Source organism: Branchiostoma belcheri, unplaced genomic scaffold (genome assembly GCF_001625305.1).
Source record: "Branchiostoma belcheri isolate BF01 breed outbred unplaced genomic scaffold, Haploidv18h27 scaffold270, whole genome shotgun sequence".
Classification (NCBI taxonomy): domain Eukaryota; kingdom Metazoa; phylum Chordata; class Leptocardii; order Amphioxiformes; family Branchiostomatidae; genus Branchiostoma; species Branchiostoma belcheri.
In genome coordinates this window covers 1-23,358 of record NW_017803877.1, presented here as the reverse complement: position 1 = coordinate 23,358, position 23,358 = coordinate 1, and the positions used below count along the sequence as shown (strand labels likewise).

The 23,358-nt window shown below is 40.9% G+C and overlaps 1 protein-coding gene across 35 annotated transcripts in view; it reads right to left on the bottom strand.

The window, feature by feature from the left end:
* The window catches only part of LOC109472382, a 31,921-nt gene extending 8,688 nt beyond the window's left edge, over window positions 1-23,233 (bottom strand). Inside the window, exons 1-44 of one of the 35 annotated variants that reach the window (XM_019772124.1) lie at window positions 23,092-23,233; window positions 22,459-22,605; window positions 21,761-21,907; window positions 21,076-21,222; window positions 20,729-20,875; window positions 20,391-20,537; window positions 19,648-19,848; window positions 19,406-19,552; window positions 19,057-19,203; window positions 18,665-18,865; window positions 18,423-18,569; window positions 18,074-18,220; window positions 17,690-17,884; window positions 17,448-17,594; window positions 17,099-17,245; window positions 16,671-16,818; window positions 16,417-16,554; window positions 16,034-16,171; window positions 15,638-15,775; window positions 15,149-15,286; window positions 14,598-14,735; window positions 14,328-14,465; window positions 14,053-14,190; window positions 13,674-13,811; window positions 13,194-13,331; window positions 12,641-12,778; window positions 12,371-12,508; window positions 11,957-12,094; window positions 11,650-11,757; window positions 11,397-11,534; window positions 10,982-11,095; window positions 9,366-9,488; window positions 8,998-9,110; window positions 7,713-7,825; window positions 7,243-7,388; window positions 6,594-6,707; window positions 5,575-6,132; window positions 5,007-5,208; window positions 4,291-4,385; window positions 3,823-3,959; window positions 3,073-3,238; window positions 2,736-2,851; window positions 2,063-2,188; window positions 1,415-1,570 (exon numbers count right to left, since the gene is read on the bottom strand). In XM_019772124.1, the coding sequence (XP_019627683.1) occupies window positions 1,415-1,570; window positions 2,063-2,188; window positions 2,736-2,851; window positions 3,073-3,238; window positions 3,823-3,959; window positions 4,291-4,385; window positions 5,007-5,208; window positions 5,575-6,132; window positions 6,594-6,707; window positions 7,243-7,388; window positions 7,713-7,825; window positions 8,998-9,110; window positions 9,366-9,488; window positions 10,982-11,095; window positions 11,397-11,534; window positions 11,650-11,757; window positions 11,957-12,094; window positions 12,371-12,508; window positions 12,641-12,778; window positions 13,194-13,331; window positions 13,674-13,811; window positions 14,053-14,190; window positions 14,328-14,465; window positions 14,598-14,735; window positions 15,149-15,286; window positions 15,638-15,775; window positions 16,034-16,171; window positions 16,417-16,554; window positions 16,671-16,818; window positions 17,099-17,245; window positions 17,448-17,594; window positions 17,690-17,884; window positions 18,074-18,220; window positions 18,423-18,569; window positions 18,665-18,865; window positions 19,057-19,203; window positions 19,406-19,552; window positions 19,648-19,848; window positions 20,391-20,537; window positions 20,729-20,875; window positions 21,076-21,222; window positions 21,761-21,907; window positions 22,459-22,605 (6,543 nt within the window). In that variant the 5' untranslated portion in view covers window positions 23,092-23,233. Of the gene's footprint in view, window positions 1-1,414; window positions 1,571-2,062; window positions 2,189-2,735; window positions 2,852-3,072; window positions 3,239-3,822; window positions 3,960-4,290; window positions 4,386-5,006; window positions 5,209-5,574; window positions 6,133-6,593; window positions 6,708-7,242; window positions 7,389-7,712; window positions 7,826-8,997; window positions 9,111-9,365; window positions 9,489-10,981; window positions 11,096-11,396; window positions 11,535-11,649; window positions 11,758-11,956; window positions 12,095-12,370; window positions 12,509-12,640; window positions 12,779-13,193; window positions 13,332-13,673; window positions 13,812-14,052; window positions 14,191-14,327; window positions 14,466-14,597; window positions 14,736-15,148; window positions 15,287-15,637; window positions 15,776-16,033; window positions 16,172-16,416; window positions 16,555-16,670; window positions 16,819-17,098; window positions 17,246-17,447; window positions 17,595-17,689; window positions 17,885-18,073; window positions 18,221-18,422; window positions 18,570-18,664; window positions 18,866-19,056; window positions 19,204-19,405; window positions 19,553-19,647; window positions 19,849-20,041; window positions 20,057-20,390; window positions 20,538-20,728; window positions 20,876-21,075; window positions 21,223-21,415; window positions 21,453-21,760; window positions 21,908-22,098; window positions 22,121-22,458; window positions 22,606-22,700; window positions 22,902-23,091 lie in introns of those variants that run through there. The other 34 variants (XM_019772123.1, XM_019772115.1, XM_019772116.1 and 31 more) reach the window with 34 other exon arrangements.
* Window positions 23,234-23,358: the final 125 nt, after the last annotated feature.

Sequence of the window (23,358 nt, the reverse complement as noted above, 5' to 3'; positions counted from 1 at the left end):
AAGGAATACGGCATAATTGCCTTCGCTAGAAGGGTATGATTTCGGTTTGGCCATGGTGTGGGTTGGATGTGGTGTGGTGTGGGTCTGTATGTATGTATGTATGTAAGACAGCAGCACAAAGCTGTGGATGGACTTTCATGATATTTGGTACTTGAGTGGTATTTGTGGAAACGAAGGTAAAGTGGCTCACCTGGCGTTTTCCAACGGTACTGCAGGGGTAGCCGTCAGTCGTAAGGGTTAATCATTTGGCGACGGTATGGGGTATGAGGTGGAAGGGATGGTATCGCCCAAGATGGCGGGTGCGTTTAATCTAGGCTTATCGGCTTCCTACCAAATTTCGTCAATTTATACCACCAAACATTGCCATCAAGTCTACATCGCCTCAGAATCTACAAGGAAACGCTTTTCTGAAGCTGCTGGCTCAGGAAAATTCGACAGATCATCACTCCAACCTGGAGGATCTGACGAAGACACGGAGCAAAGCGTTTCCTGGGAGACTCCATGGGTACCCCAGAAAAGGACGACACGTCCAGCGATCGTCTCAACCGCAGCGGGCTCCTTTATTGGAGCCCCCGCCGGTAGGTTTCCATATAATTACTACGGCTATATCCTACTACTACAGTAATACATCATTTCCATGTTTTATCTTATCGAACACAGTTGGCTACCGGGCATTCTGATTGTTTATTTCAAAGAGACCCCCCCACCCACCCACCTACCCACCCACCTACCCACCCACCTACCTACCCACCCACCTACCCACCAGATTCGTCCAGGTGGGCGCACGTATCAACAAAAAGCTTAATTCCCTATTAGATAGTCTTATTCATGTCATTGTAGCTGCTATACTTCTTGCTTTGAATAATTCAAGTATTACATAGCTTCTTCATTAGTTTATTTTGCTATAATTTTGTTTTTAACTGTATAATGGGTACTTATTTACGATTTGTTGATATTTTCTCTTCATTTGCCTTGATTTTCATTTAAGTATTTCGGTTAATCAGTTTAATGGTGATTGTTTTGTTATGTTTAAGAAGAAGGGCTTGTACAAGCCTTTAAGGCTTCATCTTCTCCTGCAGTGTTTTTAATTTAATTTACATTTCCTTGTTCTTTGTGCGAAATAAATAAATAAAAATAAAATAAAGAAATAGATAAACGCTAGTTGAAGTTACTTTAAAATGTTTTAAAAGGTCATTTTGCATTTTCTTAAAGACATGAATTAATACTACCAAATACCAATACCGTCGTTTTGTCTGCAACATCATCGCGCTAGCTATAGAGAGACCGAAATCCACTCGTGAACTTTATAGAAGGTAATACTATGAAGCTGTAATACTATGAGTGTTCACGAATTTTAGACACCCGATTAGAACACTTCCCAAAGACGTATAGCCTGAAAAGAGTGAGTGGTTACCATAATCCTTTCCTGGGTCGTATTTTCTGCAATGATCGTCTGCTCATTCAGCACGGAAGCTGCGCTCGAGATCACCGCAGTAGTTTTCTGAACATCTTGGACTGTGGTGGTGTTGTTGGTCAGCATTTGGATAGACGAAATCTCAGCCGGCTTCACCTTGATGTTTGGGTGAAAACAGTGTCCAGAAAAAAGTCATAGATTGATTACAGCCAACCAATACTAGTAATTCACTATATGCTAGCAATGCTAGTCATTCACAATCAAAGAATTCACATATTATAGAAGAGCTGGGTAAATTCGTCTTCCACTGCCTCAAAAGAAGAAGTCAAACCCAGCAAAACTAGTACCACATATGTTGTAGAATGCAGTATAATGTTAGACGTAGTCTCTTATATCATTGCATTTTCTTTTTCATACATGATGTTTGTGCCTGCTATTAGCCATCGGGCAAGCATTTGCAATAAACTTGTAAAAATGTGATTTAAATGACAAGTAAAGGCACGATGCTTTAGACAATTCGATCTTTTTCTATGGAATTCGTCGAACGACCTATCAAATTGTTGGTCGCTCATTGGTCACAGATATACAGCTGAAAGAGGATATGTACGTGATTCTGGCATCTGTGTTATCATCAAACATTACACTTACCGTTGGCGGGTCAGGCTCGACACTCACAGATCCACCGAACTTATCCAACACTTGGACCCGAATAGGAAGGGAATAGTTCCGGCTTCGGAGTCCCAGTGGAAGCTTTAGTGGTACTGTGCAGTTCTCCTATATGTAGAAAGGGAACGTATAAACCTATTTAGTTACGTTTGCCAGGATCGATTCAATACCAAACACCAACCTCACTTTATAAACACAGACACATACACAAGGAAACAGTTAGTCAAGCAACTGGATGGATTTTGAAAACTTTCAAACGTTTTAAGAAAACGGTTACACACAAGCAACTAGACTGACTCAAGAAAACAGTTACTCAAGCGACTGCCGGATAGATTTTGAGAAGTGTTAGACGTTTCTAGTCTCATCTACTAATTTTCGTCGGTGAATGCTACTTGTAACATTCGACAGCGTTCAAATCTCTCCTCTTGCTTGAGTTACTGTTTTCATTTGTATCTCATTGCCTGGATGTCTAGCATTTAAAGACTTACCACTAATACTTTGGATCTATTTGGTTACGTATGGTTTGAGTTGAAGTAGATTTCAACCTTCCTTTTCTTGACGAATGGCTAAAATGCAATTTACGAACGTTATAAGGAATAGCATGATTGAGGTTGCCAACATAAGGTCGTTTTAGTTAGATTGAATGACAGCTTACCGGTCCAGTGTACAGCAGATGAAAGACCGACGAGGAGGTGGTATTCACGGATGCGATGTCGATGTCAGTTTCATACAGAAAATTGTAGGTTAAGGGTTGGTCAGGGTCATTAAAACCTGGAAATCAGAACATAAGACAGAGAATATATCTGCAATCAGACTTTCCAGAGCGAAGCATAAAGCAATAGTTATGCACGGAAGCACTTTTGAGGCACTAACCAACATTCAAATGAAGATTCTCTCAGTATTAAATGTACGTTATATATAAAAAAAACGCTGGCACTGGCAAATCATTTTGTTTGTATCTGCACCGACGATGTTTCCAACACTACCCTCACCTTCGCAGCATATCTTGAAGTCGTCTACCGAGGCCGTACCGATGGGTGGCATGACATTACATGTCCCCTTGGTAGGGGGTCCGTTAGTTCTGAATGTGTACTCAGCGTAACCCGTAAGGCCTGTTTGGACGTCTGTTATGTTGACTCTCATCACATAGTCGCCTGGCTGCAAGAACAAGAAGATGCCATGCTTGAAGACCTATATGCAACTTGACTGATTTTTTAAGTAAAAAATTTGACAGATTCTTTACACATGTTTCTCCATCTAATAACCCACCCATCCGTCTATCCGTCCATCCATCCATCCATCCATTCGCCCATCCGTCCATCCATCCATCCATCCATCCATCCATCCATCCTTCTATTCATCCATCCGCCCATCCGACCATCCATCCATCCATCCGCTCATTCATTCATTCATTCATTCATTCATTCATTCCCATCGATCCGTCCGCCCATCCATCCATCCATCCATCCGCTCATTCATTCATTCATCCATCCATCCATCCATCCATCCATCCATCTATCCATCTATCCATCCATCCATCCATCCACGAAAACTAAAAGAGATCATCGTGTTTATGATGGTATGCGTAAAGAGGAATTGGTGATGGTTTCCTTGTTCACAGTTTCACCAGAAATGACAACTATTTGTTCAGTTTCATTATCAACGAAGAAATGTTAATCCCCGTTTTAAGACAATAAGAATCCCGTCTTTATTTTCAAATAAAAAATTTCGCCTGCCTTTACCTTATCAAAGATGTTTGCCTTCATCACCAGGTAGTCCTGATCCCGCTCATTTAGGAGATTGTTATCATAATCACTGTCTGTCCATTCCGGGTAATCAGTCGGACTGGCAACAAGTGTCCACCAGTACTCGTAAGATCCTGAGTTGGTAAATGATAAAGTATAGGATATCAATTATGTTACTAACGTTGTCAAAATCTAAACGCATGTCCTGCTGGTATTTTTTACAGAATATTTGTCAATGATGTTATGTCTTAATCAGGTTATAGACCCCTGCCTTGTTTTTGCCCAGTGCGGTGGCATAGTTACTTCCGCATTCGTTGTGTTTCGCTGTTTTTGGCCATCGCTAATGGTGAGCTGGGTCTTGGCTATGTCTGAGGCGAGTAAGGTGAATACCATCAACTACTTTTAACCCATGTAAAACATGGTTTTCTGCTCTTGAAGGTGAAATAAATTCATCACAATCCTCACCAGACTGATGATCACAGTTTCCACAAACAGACACTAACTTCATCTGCTCGCCCACGTTTATAATGGGTCCACATGTGCCGTGCAACTCCTCACATCTAAGGAGAGAAAACATAACATTCAATTGAGCTGGACGTGTTAGATGTAACACGGTCATCTTTTAATCGTAGCTTTGCACCAATTGTGGGAGGTTGGGAAGAGTAGCTAGACCTAGTTGGAAGCTTGCTGCCAAATGTGCCCGTATGCCTAAGATCTAAGGTAAGGTAAGGGGGGTAAGTGTGTATGCTATGTAGGTGGAATCTTTATAGTCGCTATCGATATCATGTGAATGAATTAAGTAGTTTTATTTGGAGAACATACAGTATATAGTATTGACAACAGAATCGCAGCCAACCATAATGGTTGCCTGAATTGCGATGTGGCCAACATTCACAACTTGTTATTAAAACTCTCTTATTGAAAAAAAATGCTCGTTACACGTGTATTATATACATATCTTACGATAATAATAATTTAAGGATTTTTTAAATAATAATTATTATTATGACTGTGTGCTATGTACGTGGAGTCCTAAGTTGCACAGTGTAAACGTTATAGTCAATACCATATCTTACAAGAACAATAATTTTTTAAATTTTTCCCCCACTATAGGTGAAAGTTTAACTTAAAAAGAAAGAATGCAACTTAAAAAGAAATAAAACGTATCGATGACAACCTACATTATTTGTGGTCCTGGGATTTGATTGATTCTTGTTGCGCTGACGACTTCAATAACCTGTGATGCATGGGCGGGTGTCCTTCTCGGCGCAGACACCGTCAGGGTGAAGTTAAAGACACGCGTAAAGAACTCCCGGTTTACCAAAATACGAACCTCACCACATTCAGGGGCAGAAATGTCCGGGCACCTGTACTCTCCCCTGACTGAATTATGGAAAGAACTAAGATGTTATGATTATCGTTAAACTCTTCCCCTTTAGTTGTGAATATGACTCAAAGTTACGTATTTCACTAATTTAATTAATTTCACATTCTTACAATATACAGTGATGCAGTTTTACATGTTACAGTGATGTATTTTTGCATCTAGGACTACCGAACCTTCATGCTGTAACGTAATTCGTTATAGTACTTGTATTTGTCTTTGTTAGTCATGCTTCTTTCTTTTTGTGGTGTGGCTAAAATTAGCAGGCGCTGGCGTTGCTCACCACTGTGTCTTGTCTGTTTTAATCAATAAATAAAAAGAAAATCATATTACGTATGCTGGCCATAAATGGCGTATCTACTCACCGGTAAGTACGGTACAATTCCAGGTATAAGTCAGGTCACAAGGACCAAGCCTCTCGTCAGGGTCGAAGGACAGTGTCGCAGCGTCAAGTGTCAGATTGCCGTGGTCAATCTGCCTTCTGGAACCGCCCAGAATCCCGGCCACAAGTGGGGAGGTGATGATGTTGATTGTAGTTGATGATAGAGAAGAATGCACTACCTCAGTATTGTTTTTCTCAGCGACTACCCGTACTGTCAAGTAGAAAGTGATTTTTCCGATGGCCAGTTGGTTTTGCTGTACCTTTATGTCTGCCTGATTGAGACTTGTGCCGCTCAGTTTAATCCTATCTGTGCTGTGTAACGTCCAATTGTAGCTGATTCGCCTGATACTCCCGACCTGGCAGTTCGACGTCGAGTACTCGATCACACTGTTGAGCTGAAAGTCATCGCTCCTCTGTATAGTTCTCCCTCCTCCAAATATATTCACAATCGGCGTACAAAAGCAGAGGTAGGATCCCTTGGTGTTGACGCAAACGGAGTCGTCGCCGCAGTCATCCAAGCGCAGAGCACATTCGTCGATATCTGAGGGAACATACGGGTTTCTCGTCAAACGTCACGCAGCTAGGATATCTGATCAATGCCCTTAATAAGAACAAGAAACAAATAATTTTCATTGCCCATTTGCCCTTACATACTATCATACTTTAAAAACCTAAGAAAGACTTAGTCTCCAACAGACTCCTTTGCAGGCTGAATAAATAGTAGACGTCGGCGTAAAAAAGAATGCAACTGGCCGGGGGAGTTAGAGAGTCCGAAATCAGTGCAGGCAAATTGGACCCTCTATGGCCAACTATCTCCCCTGGCCAGTCACATTCCTTTTTAGGCCGTTTTCTACCATTTATGTAGCCTTCAAAGGAGTCTGGTGGAGGCTAATAAACACTCACCGTACGCAGCATTATAAAACTCTACACTGGATACCTGAAGTTCTTCCCTACTGGAATCAAATGTATCGTATATACGGTATTGGATCTCGATATACCTACCTTTACACGTGCCATTCGTTCTGTTGTAACCCTCGAGACAATCACATATCCAGTTTGAGTTCCTTTCAACGCACTTCGTATTCTCCTCATGTTCGCAATGACAGCGCACTTCAGCTGGATAGGCGCAAAGAATTGACTGGTTAATGCGTCCATGAACTGATGTTGGGTGTCACTTCCGGTCACAAATATCTGATATTACGTTCAAGAGTGCTAATCATATATTTTCAACACTACTTAGACAACCCATATAAATCTAATGATCAACTTAGTTACTGTCTTAATTGAATTGAATTGAATTATGTACATTTGGAAATGGATATGTATTCCGTATGTGTGTGTTTCCAAACATCGGCCAGTTTCATTTTGGAAACGGTCTTCCATCAACTTTCATCGACTTTCCAATTGTCAAATCAAGTCAAGAAACATAAAATATGTTGATTTGTATTTCCAGTTTTGGAGCTAGATTATGCTGTTAACTATGTGAATTTTTTTCGAGAAATACGAAAAAAGAACTTGCACAAAAATTGCAATGCGTACAAGCTATGGCATGCAGCATATACATATATAGAAGGTATTGCTAAAATTTATCTGGCAGTACTAACAGTTCTAAGAAGCTAATAAATCATAATAAAAGCTCAAGGGTACATACCTTCCTTTCCAAAGACAGTATAGTTACTCTGAATGGAGAGGTTTCCGATCATGTTGCCCGCCGTTTGATTTCTGATAAGCAGCTCTAGTTCAGGGATAGTGTGCTCGGTGAGGTTCACCTCGTAAACTGTTAATACACTTCCAGGACTGCAAAATTGATGTGACAAATAATATAGATCACCAGATATAGCAAATAAAAACTTTTAGCGATACACTGTAGTGCCGACACAGTTCGGGGGCCTGGCCTTAAGTCATTCGTCATGTAACAGTCTTTTTTATTCAATCTATAACCAATTTATTAGACGGTATGACGTGGATGTACAATGGACAAAGGGTGTATCGGGTTGTGTAACAACTGTTGCCCAAACGGACATAAAAAAACGGAAAGAGACTCTAGCACAGGTACCATTGACTTTTTTCGTCTAAAGGACGAATGGTTTTGTCCGATATTACGACAACTGAACTTCCTACCGGAATCGTAGTACACGCATCGTCTCCACTCCAAGGTCGTAATTATCATGATGGCCATCATCGTCGTGATCATGCTTCACGTACAGGCTCCGTGCGCGTATGGCGATATCAAACTGAAAGATAATTTCATTTTTACTTCAACCAACCAACCAATCAATCAATCAATCAATCAATCAATCAATCAATCAATCAATCAATCAATCAATCAATCAATCAATCAATCAATCAATCAATCAATCAATCAATCAATCAATCAATCAACTTATTTTAGCTCCCGCTCGAACCAAACTTGAAAGCATCCACCTCTTCACTCTGTCCTCAATCCAACTATCTATTTAACTGCAGCATCTATGGATGTACATTGTATAACAAACGTAAATCACTGTTCAGTTCAATTAAGTTCGACAAAAAATGTAAAGCATTATCAAAGGAAGACACTTTTAAATATATCATATCATGTACGAATATAGACGTCATCAATGAAGTATGTAAGTATATTTCAAAATGTTTCAAAAAGAGAGAAGAAGCCATTAGACCTTAGATCTGTATCACTTTATATATGTATATTTCTTTTTTTAGCATTGTATACCTTAGACCCGATGTTAGCCTTTCTATATCACTATTGTTGTAGTACTCTCTAGTACATTGTACTCTGTACATCTGTGCATTTATCCCCCCGGGGAATGAACATGCAATAAAAAGTTTCAAAAAAGTTTCTGTATCTTTCTGTACATCTATCTATATTGGCATCATCTATTTATTCATGATCATCCATCAGTCGACTGGAGGTTTGTTATAAAGGTGCTCTGTGGTCATTCATGTTAATTCAGATATGTTATTCATATCATAATCATTGTTTATGTAAACGTTCTGTTCCGTTTGCAACAGGCTTTGCAAACCCAGGGCTGGTCTGTCAAGCCAGATCCAAAGCCACAAGAGAACGCCAGAGGCACGCAGATAGTCTGTTGAGACTGAATCGCCAAAAATGTACACTTTGTATTGAAACCGTTTTCTTAAAACCCTTGTCCTGTGGAGCACAACAATTGTTGTTCTGCACATACAGAACCACCTACACAGCACCTTGTATAGGTACGATTTGGGGGTATTTCTCGTGTCACACCCCAGCGAAACTCAATGAATGCGGAAGTAACTATGCCACTGCAGGGCAAAAAATGTGTGGGGTCTATGATCTAACTAAGACATGAACTTATTGAAAAATATTGTGCCAGGAATGCCAGCAGGACAAGGGTTAACTTGCAATGAAAGCAAAGGAATCCTTACATACCGGTTTAAACACAATCCTCCTCACACGTATGAAGTAGGGTGACGTAATTGATAGCAAATCAATTCTGAATACAATGGTCGGGAACCTGCATTGGAAATGGTGCGTGACCACCTCTGAAAAATATTTGTGTTCAAACTGTCATCAATAGATACGTACAACGTAACGTATCATACATGTACCAATATATGTTCTTTTGACCAGTAATAATACGATCGCGTGGTACAAATTGTTATAACTTACATAATTTATACACTTGGCAAATAGCATCGGCGTTAGTTTCAAGCCATTACCAAATGTTACCTATATCCTTTCATGATGTCTGAAACAGAAAGTAATTGTTAAATTAAAAGTTAAGGGAACAGCCATACTTGAACAATATGTTCCATTCCCTCTGTAGCCATCATTACAGATGCATCGCTGCCCGTTGCAGTACCCGTTAACGTGACACCTGGCCATTGGTCTCCCAGGTGTTGACATGCAGCGTTCTTTCTCTACGGCGAAAATTAGAAAAAAAGTATGATTATGATCTTCATTGGAACGGATTCAAATATCGATGTTTGGAGATAGTTTCAACACAAACACATAGCAGCTGGTACGAGACATGGAAGCGTGTAATACAAACATGAATATGTGATCATCAAAAGAGTAGATGATGTAGGAATACAAATATACAAATAACAACACAAAGTAATGCTTAGGTCACATTTGAAACGGCGCCCGTTCGGCATGTCCTCGGTGTAGACGCCGGCCGGCGTCATGACGCCGAGCGTGCGCCGTACTGTCAGGGTCACAATTAAATGTTCCTTTACGGCTCCCTGTCGGGGCCTGCTTGTTCTCCGGCCGGCGGCTCTCATTAATATTCATAAACTTTTGCGGCCGGTTTCTGTCAGGGACCCGTCCGGTGCCCGGTCAGTCGCCCGTCTTGACCCGTGCGGCGTGTGGTAGGGTGCCGACCGGCTCTTACAGTTCGGCCGGGCAGCTGTCAGGTCCCTGGCGGGTTCCTGGCGGGATCCCGACGGGCTCCTCTCGTGTTTTAAGCAGGTACATATATAAGTGCTGCACTGCCTGCAACCGTTCACTTCAAGTAAAGAGTACACGTCAAGTAAAGAGTACACTGAAGTTGGCGATGCAGCGTTCAGTGCAAACTGCAAACAACTTACAAGCCCGTCTGAGATTGAGATTGGTGACAACCTACATGTAGGTCTTCTGGCATTGGTAGCTGAAGAAGAGAGGCAGGCAGAACTGGTGCGTCGCAAAAGTAACCGAGGGCCTACTTTCGAAAGTACTTCAACAGTGACGCAGGAAGTACTTCAGCAGTGAGGCAGGAAGTGTGCCGTGGCAGCTCCTTGCTATTGAGCAATAAAACCACTGAATATCGTTACTTCTGTTGAAATTTGGACTGAAAATAAATGCCAATAACTTCTAATTCCATTTTATTACGAAGGCATATGATGTAACAAGAGATAATGTCAGACACATTCTATTCCTGTTATGATCTGTTTTATGAAGTTGGCAAGAGAGCCGTGCCGGCTGTTTTCCCTTGCCCTTCGACATTCTGACACACAAATACAAGGTGTAACACACACAAGTACACGATGTAACACACACGTGGTGAACTGTGCGACGTAGTCTGAGGCAGGAGTTTATATATGCTCCCTATAACCCCCTTTTCCTGACCATCTGATGCACTGATCAGCACATGTGACGTCATAATCTTAGGCAGGTGCCTGTTCGGCCGCCCGACGGGTCCCGGGCAGTGAGGTTACGGCGTGGCTTCGGCGTATTTCGCCGAACGGGGCCCGAAGTGTTTTTAACTCTGAGTTAAAATCGATTCGGCGACCGCGCGGGGCCAAAAATAGGCCGGCAGCCGTTGGGAAGCCCGCCGGTCTCCGTCCAGGTCCCGTTCGGTAGTGCCAAAAAACACGCCGAACACGCGCCGAGCGGGCCCCTTTCTTGAATTGTGACCTAAGCATAAACCACGCACCTATGTCGCAGTTAGGCCCTCCATATTCCTGCGTACATCTACAATCGTAGCCGTTTACCATGTCAGTGCAGGTTCCACCGTTTTGACATGGATTAGACTCACACTCATTTATATCTGAAAAACACATCAACAAGAGATTGCCTTCCTGCTTTTAATGTCAGACATTTTGCATATATATTTGCAGCGTACAAACCAATAGATGAAATTTACATATTACATCAAAATAAAATATTGGACAGCTCGTCTGTAAACAGGTAGATAGAATATTTTTTTAACGACAGGGAAACAGAGATTTCAGACTCCTGTCATGTTGCCTGTCGATCTTCCTTTCCACCCTCATGCTGTCAACCTACTTTGTCGGGACTCGAAACTCACAAACCCACAAAATAGTACCTGGAAGTATTGACTTGTCTACCTGAACACCCAGTTCCATTGACAAGACCATCCCCTAAATATCCACTCTTGCAGGTACAAGTCGCATCGATAGCAGGAGCGGGCTTATCTTTGCAGGTGGCCTGGACGTGACATGGCTTCGCTGAGCAAGCATCGATGTCTGTATGGTATGAAATTATTAAATATCATTACTCTAGGGGTGTCAGAAAATAAAAATAGCTGTGTCGTTTTTACACACGAGAATGAACATGTTATCATCAGGGCAAACCACGCACCTTTTTCGCAATTACGTCCTGCATACCCCGGCGAACATTTACAGTTGTAGCTGTTCCCCCTTTTAGTGCAGGTTCCCCCGTTTTCACATGGGTTAGGATCACAGATATCTGGAATGTGAACAAGTGATGAGTTTGCTGCTTTTAATGTCAGGCATTTGGTACATTCTCAGATGGTGACACATTCTTGTGCAATGTGCAAAACGAGATAAAATGTAGTAGTACTACGTGTATCAACCTTAAATCTTCCAAGCATAAAATAAGATAAAGTAAAATAAAAGATAGATGAATACAGCTTTCAAAGTAATACCTGAACATCCAGTTCCACTGACGAGACCATCTCCTGTATATCCAGTGCTGCAGCTGCAGGTGGCATCAAGGGCAGGAGCGGGATTATCTGTACATGTGGCGTTTTTGTCGCATGGATTTGATGAGCAGCCATCGGTGTCTGCATAGTAGACGAGTGGGAAACATTATTACTCTAATGATGTTAGAAAAGACATCTCGTCATTTCTTTAACCCTTTTTAGTTAGGACAAGAGGATTGTAGGAATTGCACCGCAAAAACAAATAGAAATTATGAGTACAGGTAGCCTGCATATCATGGGGTTTTTAATGATAGGTAATATTGAATGTTGAAAAAGAAAAAAATAGGATCTGTACAAATAACAAACTGCACACTAAGTATTTTTAAATGATCGGTGACCGTGGCCTTAAAAAAATACCTGAACATCCAGTTCCATTGACGTAACCATCTCCTGTGTAGCCAGTTGTGCAGGTACAGGTGGCATTAAGGGCTGGTGCTGGGTTATCTGTACAGGTGGCCTCCGCGTCACACGGATCATCCAGGCAGGCGTCTATGTCTATGTGTGGTAATGCAAATCAAAGACCAAGAATATTGAGAATCTATATTGACATTGGTTATCCAAGCTAGAAGCCGTTTACACCCAGTGTCGGTATATGATAGCATCGAAATTTGTAGTAAAAAATGATACCTGAACATCCAGTTCCACTGACGAGACCATCTCCTGTATATCCAGTGTTGCAGCTGCAGGTGGCATCAAGGGCAGGGGCGGGATTATCTGTACAGGTGGCGTTTTGGTCGCATGGATTTGCTAAACAGGCATCGATATCTGCATGGTAAAAGAGGGGAAACACTCTACGGATGCCAGAAATGAAATCCCAACATGTACAGTTCCTAGTATGACCTTATATGACCTTATATCTTAACCAAATCATGTTAATCTTTATGACTGACATATTATTTAGGTATCTTATTGGTGATGCAGGAAAGGGACGTCCTTCTATACATACTAAACTTTATCAGTTAATGATCTTTTCTTCAGAATGAGCAAACATTGTCAAAGGTTTGAAGTATTATCTTGATAAAGACGGCTATTTCATCATTTTCTCATCTTTTATGCAAATGAGATCCTGGTCTTTATTATTCGTGTCTAATGATGTTGACCTTTACTTAACTTCCAAACACCGCAAGTAAGAAACTATTGTCATTGAACAAAATGAAATCGATATCCCTCAAATTAATACCTAAACATCCAGTTCCATTGACGAAACCATCTCCTGTATATCCAGTTCTGCAGGTACAATTAGCATCAAGGGCAGGAGCGGGATTATCTGTACAGATGGCGTTTTCGTCGCATGGATTTGGTGAGCAGCCATCGATGTCTGTTTGGTAAAAGATAAGGAAACATTTACTACTTTACGGAGGTCAGAACAGAAATCTGGCTATGTTTTTTCTACACAGAAGAATAAACATGCGATAATTATCGCGAACAGCGCAGTTACATCCTACATAACCAGGCGAACATTTGCAGCTGTAGCTTTCCCCCTCTTAGTGCAGGTTCCCCCGATTTGATATGGGTTAGGATCACAGATACCTGGAATATGAACAAGTGATGAACTGCCTGCTTTTAATGTTAGGCATTTTGTACATTCTCGGATGGTGTACCAACCGTTGCTGAAATCTCCCAAGCATAAAATAAAAGATAGATAAGATAAAAGTAGTACCTGAACATCCAGTTCCACTGACGAGACCATCTCCTGCGTAGCCAGTGTTGCAGGTGCAGGTGGCATCAAGGGCAGGAGCGGGATTATCTGTACAGGTGGCGTTTTTGTCGCATGGATTTGGTGAGCAGCCATCGGTGTCTGCATAGTAGACGGGAGGGAAACATTATTACTCTAACGATGTTAGAAAAGACATCTCGTCATTTCTTCAACCCGTTTTAGTTAGGACAAGAGGATTGTAGGAATTCAAGAGATTATGTGGATTATTCTGTTATCGATAACATTGATTGTTGAAAAAGACAGAAAAAAGGATGAGAACTAAGGACAAGCTAGATATTAAGTATTTGATAAATGGTCGGTGACCGTGGCCTCAAAGTAATACCTGAACATCCAGTTCCATTGACGTAACCATCTCCTGTATATCCAGTGTTGCAGGTACAGGTGGCGTCAAGGGCAGGAGCAGGATTATCTGTACAGGTAGCCTGTACGTGACATGGATTTGCCAAGCAGGCATCGACGTCTACAATGTATAAAATAAAACAAGGTTGAACACTCTTAACTAAAAAAAAAAAGCCAACAACAAAAACACTTAATTTGCAAAGCGTGTTACTAACTAGAATGTTTGCTTCCAGTGTGAATATGGTGATAAAGCAATACCTGAACATTCAGTTCCATTAACGTAACCATCTCCTGTGTAGCCAGTTGTGCAGGTACAGGTGGCATTAAGGGCTGGTGCTGGGTTATCTGTACAGGTGGCCTCCGCGTCACACGGATCATCCAGGCAGGCGTCTATGTCTATGTGTGGTAATGAAAATCAAAGACCACGAATATTGAGAATCTATATTGACATTGGTTATCCAAGCCAGAAGCCGTTTACACCCAGTGTCGGTATATGATAGCATCGAAATTTGTAGTAAAAAATGATACCTGAACATCCAGTTCCACTGACGAGACCATCTCCTGTATATCCAGTGTTGCAGGTGCAATTAGCACCAAGGGCAGGAGCGGGATTATCTGTGCATGTAGCGTTTTTGTCGCATGGATTTGCTAAACAGGCATCGATATCTGCATGGTAAAAGAGGGGAAACACTCTACGGATGCCAGAAATGAAATCCCAACATGTACAGTTCCTAGTTAGCTAATTGCAATGCATGACTTTATATTTTAACCAAGTCATGTTAATCTTTATGACTGACATATTATTTAGGTATCTTATTGATGATGCAGGAAAGGGTCCTTCTATACATAATACACTTTATCAGTTAATGATCTTTTCTACAGAAATAGCAAACATTGTCAACGGTTTGAAAGTATTATCTTGATAAAGAAGTCTATTTCATCATTTCCTCATGTTTTATGCAAATGAGATCCTGATCTTTATTATTCGTGTCTAATGATGCTGACCTTTACTTAACTTCCAAACACCGCAAGTAAGTAACTATCGTCATTGAACAAAATGTAATCCCTCAAATTAATACCTGAACATCCAGTTCCATGGACGAAACCATTTCCTGTATATCCAGTTCTGCAGTTACAATTAGCATCAAGGGCAGGAGCGGGATTATCTGTACAGATGGCGTTTTCGTCGCATGGACTTGCTGAGCAGCCATCGATGTCTGTTTGGTAAAAGATAAGGAAACATTTATTACTTTACGGAGGTCAGAACAGAAATCTGGCTATGTCGTTTCTACACACAAGAATAAACATGCGATCATTATCGCGAACAGCGCAGTTACATCCTGCATAACCAGACGAACATTTGCAGTTGTAGCTTTCCCCCCTCTTAGCGCAGGTTCCTCCGTTTTGATATGGGTTAGGATCACAGATATCTGGAATATGTACAAGTGATGAACTGTCTGCTTTTAATGTCAGACATTTTGTACATTCTTGGATGGTGTACCAACCGTTGCTGAAATCTTCCAAGCATAAAATAAAAGATAGATAAGGTATATCTTTTAAAGTAATACCTGAACAGCCAGTTCCACTAACCAGACCATCTCCTGTATATCCAGTGTTGCAGCTGCAGGTGGCATCAAGGGCAGGAGCGGGATTATCTATACATGTGGCGTTTTTGTCGCATGGATTTGGTGAGCAGCCATCGGTGTCTGCATAGTAGACGGGAGGGAAACATTTATTACTCTAATGATGTTAGAAAAGACATCTCGTCATTTCGTCAACCCGTTTTAGTTAGGACAAGAGGATTGTAGAAATTCAAGAGATTATGTATACATGTAGTCTTTATGTCATGGATTATTCTTTGTCGATAACTTTGAATGTTGAAAAAGGCAGAAAAAAGGATCAGAACTAAGGACAAGCTAGATATTAAGTATTTGATAAATGGTCGGTGACCCTCAAAGTAATACCTGAGCATCCAGTTCCATTGCCGTAACCATCTCCTGTGTAGCCAGTTGTGCAGCTGCAGGTGGCATCAAGGGCAGGAGCAGGATTATCTGTACAGGTGGCGTTTTCGTCGCATGGATTTGCTGAGCAGCCATCGATGTCTGCGGACGAGAGGGAAACATTATTACTCTGCTGATATTAGAAATGACATGGCGTCATTTCTTCGCTTCAACAGTGTTTAATTGGGTGAAAAATGAGATCTGGACATCGACCTTGCATGTCATGGCTTTTTTTAATGATCGGTAACGTTGAATGATAAAAAAAGTGAAAAAGATGTCTGTACAAACGACAACCTGCATACTAAGTATTTGGTAAATAATCGGCGGCCGTGGCCGCAAAGGAATACCTGAACATCCATTTCCATTGAGAAGACCATCCCCTGCATATCCACGCCTGCAGGTACAAGTCGCATCAAGGGCAGGAGCGGGATTATCTTTGCAGGTGGCCTGGGCGTGACATGGCTTCGCTGAGCAAGAATCGATATCTGCATGGTATGAAGTTATTAAATATCATTACGTTCTACGGGTTATAAAAACTAAATCTAGCTATGTCATTTCTACACGAAAGAATGAACATGCATCATCAAAGTGTACCACGCACCTTTTTCGCAGTTACGTCCTGCATATCCCGGCAAACATTTACAGTTGTAGCTGTTCCCCCTCTCAGTGCAGGTTCCCCCGTTATGACATGGGTTAGGATCACAGACATCTGGAAAATCAATGTCAGTCGTCCTCTGCACTTTTGTCATCTGCAGAAAAAATAATTTCAAACGAATGATCTCTGCGTAGCCCGAAATGTTGTGGGTATTGCTGTTGACTTGTGCTTAAAGTACTCTGCTTCTGCATTGAGTAAATCAAGAAAACAAATGTGCCATATGCACTGTTATTTGATCGTAAACAAAAGTTTAAGTAAAGTAGCATGTAACAAGGTTTTTGAAAGACTATTATAAAGACCGAAAATAACAGTCCAAAAAGCCTAAAAAGAGTTTGGTATTTTGAAAGCAATTCCATTCTGTTTTGTAGTATTATCATTGTAGGATGTTGCGTTGTTCGTGGCGTTGTCGATAATGTACTGGACTGTGTGGTGACTAGGGTCGATTTTTGTGTTGTGCTTTGTGTTGTCAGAACGGTTGTTGGATTTGTCGTTCTTTCAGTCGTACTTAATGTAGTCTGTGTCTGCATCAAAGTGGAAAAGAAGAATGCTAGCGTCTTTATTGGTGCCATAATCGTAAACAGGAGCTGTTGCTCAAACACATGCTTGTAGAAGTTAGAAGACTCTTCTAAAAACGTGTTACATATACAGTAAAGGGACCTTAAATTAACTTAAAATGAGTGGGTTCTTCATCAAAGGCAGTTCAAGTCTGTTTTTGTGATTTACCGAAGTGGGTCCTTGAGTTGTCCCTAGCGTTGTCGATACTGTAGTTGGCGGTGTGGTCACTAGTGTGGATTCGTCAGTTGTCCTCTGCGTAGTCAGAACAGTTGTGGGCATTGTTGTTTTATGACTTGTGCTTAACGTGCTCTGCATCTGCATGGAGTAAAGAATAAGGTGATTTTTGTGCAAAGAAATCTTGATTTGGGGAAATGTTATGATGATGAAATTCGTTTATTTTTCCATTTTACCGTAGTGGTAGGTTTTGTTGTCCGTAGCGTTGTCGATAATGTAATTGGCTGTGTGGTCACTAGTGTGGAATTGTCGGTTGTCAAAAATGTAGTTGGCTGTGTGGTCATGGGTATGGATTCGTCAGTTGTCTTGTGTGTAGTTATAAGAGTTGTAGGCATTGTCGTTTTATAACTTGTACTCAATGTCGTTTGCCTCTGCATTGAATTAAGAAAAAGAACCACGTATACGTCAATAACGTTGTTAAGGTCGTGAACAAGAACATCAGTTGCAAGTCATGCTTAATGGGCTCGCGCAGTTTGTAAAGAAAGTTATAATGAAATTGTCTAAAGCAGACTGAAAAGAGGTTTGTATTTTGAAGAGCAGCTTCATTCTTGTAGTAGTACCGTTGTAGGTGTTTGGGTTGTTCGTCGCGTTGTCGATAATGTACTGGACTGTGAGGTGACTAGGGTCGATTTATGTGTTGTGCTTTGTGTTGTCAGAACGGTTGTGGGCTTTGTCGTTCTTTCAGTCGTACTTAATGTAGTCTGTGTCTGCATCAAAGTGGAAAAGAAGAATGCTAGCGTCTTTTGCGTTGCCACAATCATAAACAGGAGATGTTTTTCAAACACACGTTTGAAGAAGTTAGAAGACTCTTCTTAAAACGTGTTACATGTATAGTAAAGGGACCTTAAATTAACTTGAAATGAGTGGGTTCTTCATCAAAGGCAGTTCAAGTCTGTTTTTGTGATTTACCGAAGTGGGTCCTTGAGTTGTCCCTAGCGTTGTCGATACTGTAGTTGGCGGTGTGGTCACTAGTGTGGATTCGTCGGTTGTCCTCTGCGTAGTCAGAACAGTTGTGGGCATTGTTGTTTTATGACTTGTGCTTAACGTAGTCTGCATCTGCATGGAGTAAAGAATAAGGTGATGTTTGTACAAAGAAAGCTTGATTTGGGGAAATGTTATGATGATGAAATTCGTTTATTTTTCCATTTTACCGTTACGGTAGTGGTAGGTTTGGTTGTCCGTCGCGTTGTCGATAATGTAGTTAGCTGTGTGGTCACTAGTGTGGATTTGTCGGTTGTCAATAATGTAGCTGGCGGTGTGGTCATGAGTGTGGATTCGTCAGTTGTCTTGTGTGTAGTTATAAGAGTTGTAGGCATTGTCGTTTTATAACTTGTACTCAATGTCGTTTGCCTCTGCATTGAATTAAGAAAAAGAAGCACGTATACGTCAATAACGTTGTTAAGGTCGTGAACAAGAACATCAGTTGCAAGTCATGTTAATGGGCTCGCGCAGTTTGTAAAGAAAGTTATAATGAAATTGTCTAAAGCAGACTAAAAAAGGTTTGTATTTTTAAGAGCAGTTCCATTCTGTTGTGTAGTAGTACCGTTGTAGGTGTTTGGGTTGTTCGTCGCGTTGTCGATAATGTACTGTACTGTGTGGTGACTAGGGTGGATTTTTGTGTTGTGCTTTGTGTTGTCAGAACGGTTGTGGGCTTTGTCGTTCTTTCAGTTGTACTTAATGTAGTCTGTGTCTGCATCAAAGTGGAAAAGAAGAATGCTAGCGTCTTTTGCGTTGCCACAATCATAAACAGGAGATGTTTTTCAAACACATTTTTGAAGAAGTTAGAAGACTCTTCTAAAAACGTGTTACATATACAGTAAAGGGACCTTAAATTAACTTAAAATGAGTGGGTTCTTCATCAAAGGCAGTTCAAGTCTGTTTTTGTGATTTACCGAAGTGGGTCCTTGAGTTGTCCCTAGCGTTGTCGATACTGTAGTTGGCGGTGTGGTCACTAGTGTGGATTCGTCGGTTGTCCTCTGCGTAGTCAGAACAGTTGGGGGCATTGTTGTTTTATGACTTGTGCTAAACGTAGTCTGCATCTGCATGGAGTAAAGAATAAGGTGATGTTTGTGCAAAGAAAGCTTGATTTGGGGAAATGTTATGATGATGAAATTCGTTTATTTTTCCATTTTACCGTTACGGTAGTGGTAGGTTTGGTTGTCCGTCGCGTTGTCGATAATGTAGTTGACTGTGTGGTCACTAGTGTGGATTTGTCAGTTGTCAATAATGTAGCTGGCGGTGTGGTCATGAGTGTGGATTCGTCAGTTGTCTTGTGTGTAGTTATAAGAGTTGTAGGCATTGTCGTTTTATAACTTGTACTCAATGTCGTTTGCCTCTGCATTGAATTAAGAAAAAGAAGCACGTATACGTCAATAACGTTGTTAAGGTCGTGAACAAGAACATCAGTTGCAAGTCATGCTTAATGGGCTCGCGCAGTTTGTAAAGAAAGTTATAATGAAATTGTCTAAAGCAGACCAAAAAGAGGTTTGTATTTTGAAGAGCAGCTTCATTCTGTTGTGTAGTAGTACCGTTGTAGGTGTTTGGGTTGTTTGTCGCGTTGTCGATAATGTACTGGACTGTGAGGTGACTAGGGTGGATTTATGTGTTGTGCTTTGTGTTGTCAGAACGGTTGTGGGCTTTGTCGTTCTTTCAGTCGTACTTAATGTAGTCTGTGTCTGCATCAAAGTGGAAAAGAAGAATGCTAGCGTCTTTTGCGTTGCCACAATCATAAACAGGAGATGTTTTTCAAACACATGTTTGAAGAAGTTAGAAGACTCTTCTAAAAACGTGTTACAAATACAGTAAAGAGACCTTAAATTAACTTAAAATGAGTGGGTTCTTCATCAAAGGCAGTTCAAGTCTGTTTTTATGATTTACCGAAGTGGGTCCTTGAGTTGTCCCTAGCGTTGTTGATACTGTAGCTGGCGGTGTGGTCATAAGTGTGGATTCGTCAGTTGTCTTGTGTGTAGTTATAACAGTTGTAGGCATTGTCGTTTTATAACTTGTAGTCAATGTCGTTTGCCTCTGCATTGAATTAAGAAAAAGAAGCACGTATACGTCAATAACGTTGTTAAGGTCGTGAACAAGAACATCAGTTGCAAGTCATGTTAATGGGCTCGCGCAGTTTATAAAGAAAGTTATAATGAAATTGTCTAAAGCAGACTAAAAAAGGTTTGTATTTTTAAGAGCAGTTCCATTCTGTTGTGTACTAGTACCGTTGTAGGTGTTTGGGTTGTTCGTCGCGTTGTCGATAATGTACTGGACTGTGAGGTGACTAGGGTGGATTTTTGTGTTGTGCTTTGTGTTGTCAGAACGGTCGTGGGCTTTGTCGTTCTTTCAGTCGTACTTAATGTAGTCTGTGTCTGCATCAAAGTGGAAAAGAAGAATGCTAGCGTCTTTTGCGTTGCCACAATCATAAACAGGAGGTGTTTTTCAAACACGTTTGAAGAAGTTAGAAGACTCTTCTTAAAACGTGTTACATATACAGTAAAGGGACCTTAAATTAACTTGAAATGAGTGGGTTCTTCATCAAAGGCAGTTCAAGTCTGTTTTTGTGATTTACCGAAGTGGGTCCTTGAGTCGTCCCTAGCGTTGTCGATACTGTAGCTGGCGGTGTGGTCATAAGTGTGGATTCGTCAGTTGTCTTGTGTGTAGTTATAACAGTTGTAGGCATTGTCGTTTTATAACTTGTACTCAATGTCGTTTGCCTCTGCATTGAATTAAGAAAAAGAAGCACGTATACGTCAATAACGTTGTTAAGGTCGTGAACAAGAACATCAGTTGCAAGTCATGCTTAATGGGCTCGCGCAGTTTGTAAAGAAAATTATGATGAAATTGTCTAAAGCAGACTAAAAAGAGGTTTGTATTTTTAAGAGCAGTTCCATTCTGTTGTGTAGTAGTACCGTTGTAGGTGTTTGGGTTGTTCGTCGCGTTGTCGATAATGTATTGGACTGTGAGGTGACTAGGGTGGATTTTTGTGTTGTGCTTTGTGTTGTCAGAACGGTCGTGGGCTTTGTCGTTCTTTCAGTCGTACTTAATGTAGTCTGTGTCTGCATCAAAGTGGAAAAGAAGAATGCTAGCGTCTTTTGCGTTGCCACAATCATAAACAGATGTTTTTCAAACACATGTTTAAAGAAGTTAGAAGACTCTTCATAAAACGTGTTACATATACATAAAGGGACCTTTAATGAACTTAAAATGAGTGGGTTCTTCATCAAAGGCAGTTCAAGTCTGTTTTTGTGATTTACCGAAGTGGGTCCTTGAGTTGTCCCTAGCGTTGTCGATACTGTAGCCGGCGGTGTGGTCATAAGTGTGGATTCGTCAGTTGTCTTGTGTGTAGTTATAACAGTTGTAGGCATTGTCGTTTTATAACTTGTACTCAATGTCGTTTGCCTCTGCATTAAATTAAGAAAAAGAACCACGTATACGTCAATAACGTTGTTAAGGTCGTGAACAAGAACATCAGTTGCAAGTCATGTTAATGGGCTCGCGCAGTTTGTAAAGAAAGTTATAATGAAATTGTCTAAAGCAGACTAAAAGAGGTTTGTATTTTTAAGAGCAGTTCCATTCTGTTGTGTAGTAGTACCGTTGTAGGTGTTTGGGTTGTTCGTCGCATTGTCGATAATGTACTGTACTGTGTGGTGACTAGGGGGTGGATTTTTTGTGTTGTGCTTTGTGTTGTCAGAACGGTTGTGGGCTTTGTCGTTCTTTCAGTTGTACTTAATGTAGTCTGTGTCTGCATCAAAAAGGAAAAGAAGAATGCTAGCGTCTTTTGCGTTGCCACAATTAATATATCATAAACAGGAGATGTTTTTCTAAACACATGTTTGAAGTAGTTAGAAGACTCTTCTTAAAACGTGTTACATATACAGTAAAGGGACCTTAATTAACTTGAAATGAGTGGGTTCTTCATCAAAGGTAGTTCAGGTCTGTTTTTATGATTTACCGAAGTGGGTCCTTGAGTTGTCCCTAGCGTTGTCGATACTGTAGCTGGCGGTGTGGTCACTAGTGTGGATTCGTCGGTTGTCCTCTGCGTAGTCAGAACAGTTGTGGGCATTGTTGTTTTATGACTTGTGCTTAACGTACTCTGCATCTGCATGGAGTAAAGAATAAGGTGATGTTTGTGCAAAGAAAGCTTGATTTGGGGAAATGTTATGATGATGAAATTCGTTTATTTTTCCATTTTACCGTTACGGTAGTGGTAGGTTTGGTTGTCCGTCGCGTTGTCGATAATGTAGTTGGCTGTGTGGTCACTAGTGTGGATTGGTCAGTAGTCAATAATGTAGCCGGCGGTGTGGTCATGAGTGTGGATTCGTCAGTTGTCTTGGGTGTAGTTATAACAGTTGTAGGCATTGTCGTTTTATAACTTGTACTCAATGTCGTTTGCCTCTGCATTGAATTAAGAAAAAGAAGCACGTATACGTCAATAACGTTGTTAAGATCGTGAACAAGAACATCAGTTGCAAGTCATGTTAATGGGCTCGCGCAGTTTGTAAAAAAAGTTATAATGAAATTGTCTAAAGCAGACTAAAAGAGGTTTGTATTTTTAAGAGCAGTTCATTCTGTTGTGTAGTAGTACCGTTGTAGGTGTTTGGGTTGTTTGTCGCGTTGTCGATAATGTACTAGACTGTGAGGTGACTAGGGTCGATTTATGTGTTGTGCTTTGTGTTGTCAGAACGGTTGTGGGCTTTGTCGTTCTTTCAGTCGTACTTAATGCAGTCTGTGTCTGCATCAAAGTGGAAATGAAGAATGCTAGCGTCTTTTGCGTTGCAACAATCATAAACAGGAGATGTTTTCAAACACATGTTTGAAGAAGTTAGAAGACTCTTCTAAAAACGTGTTACAA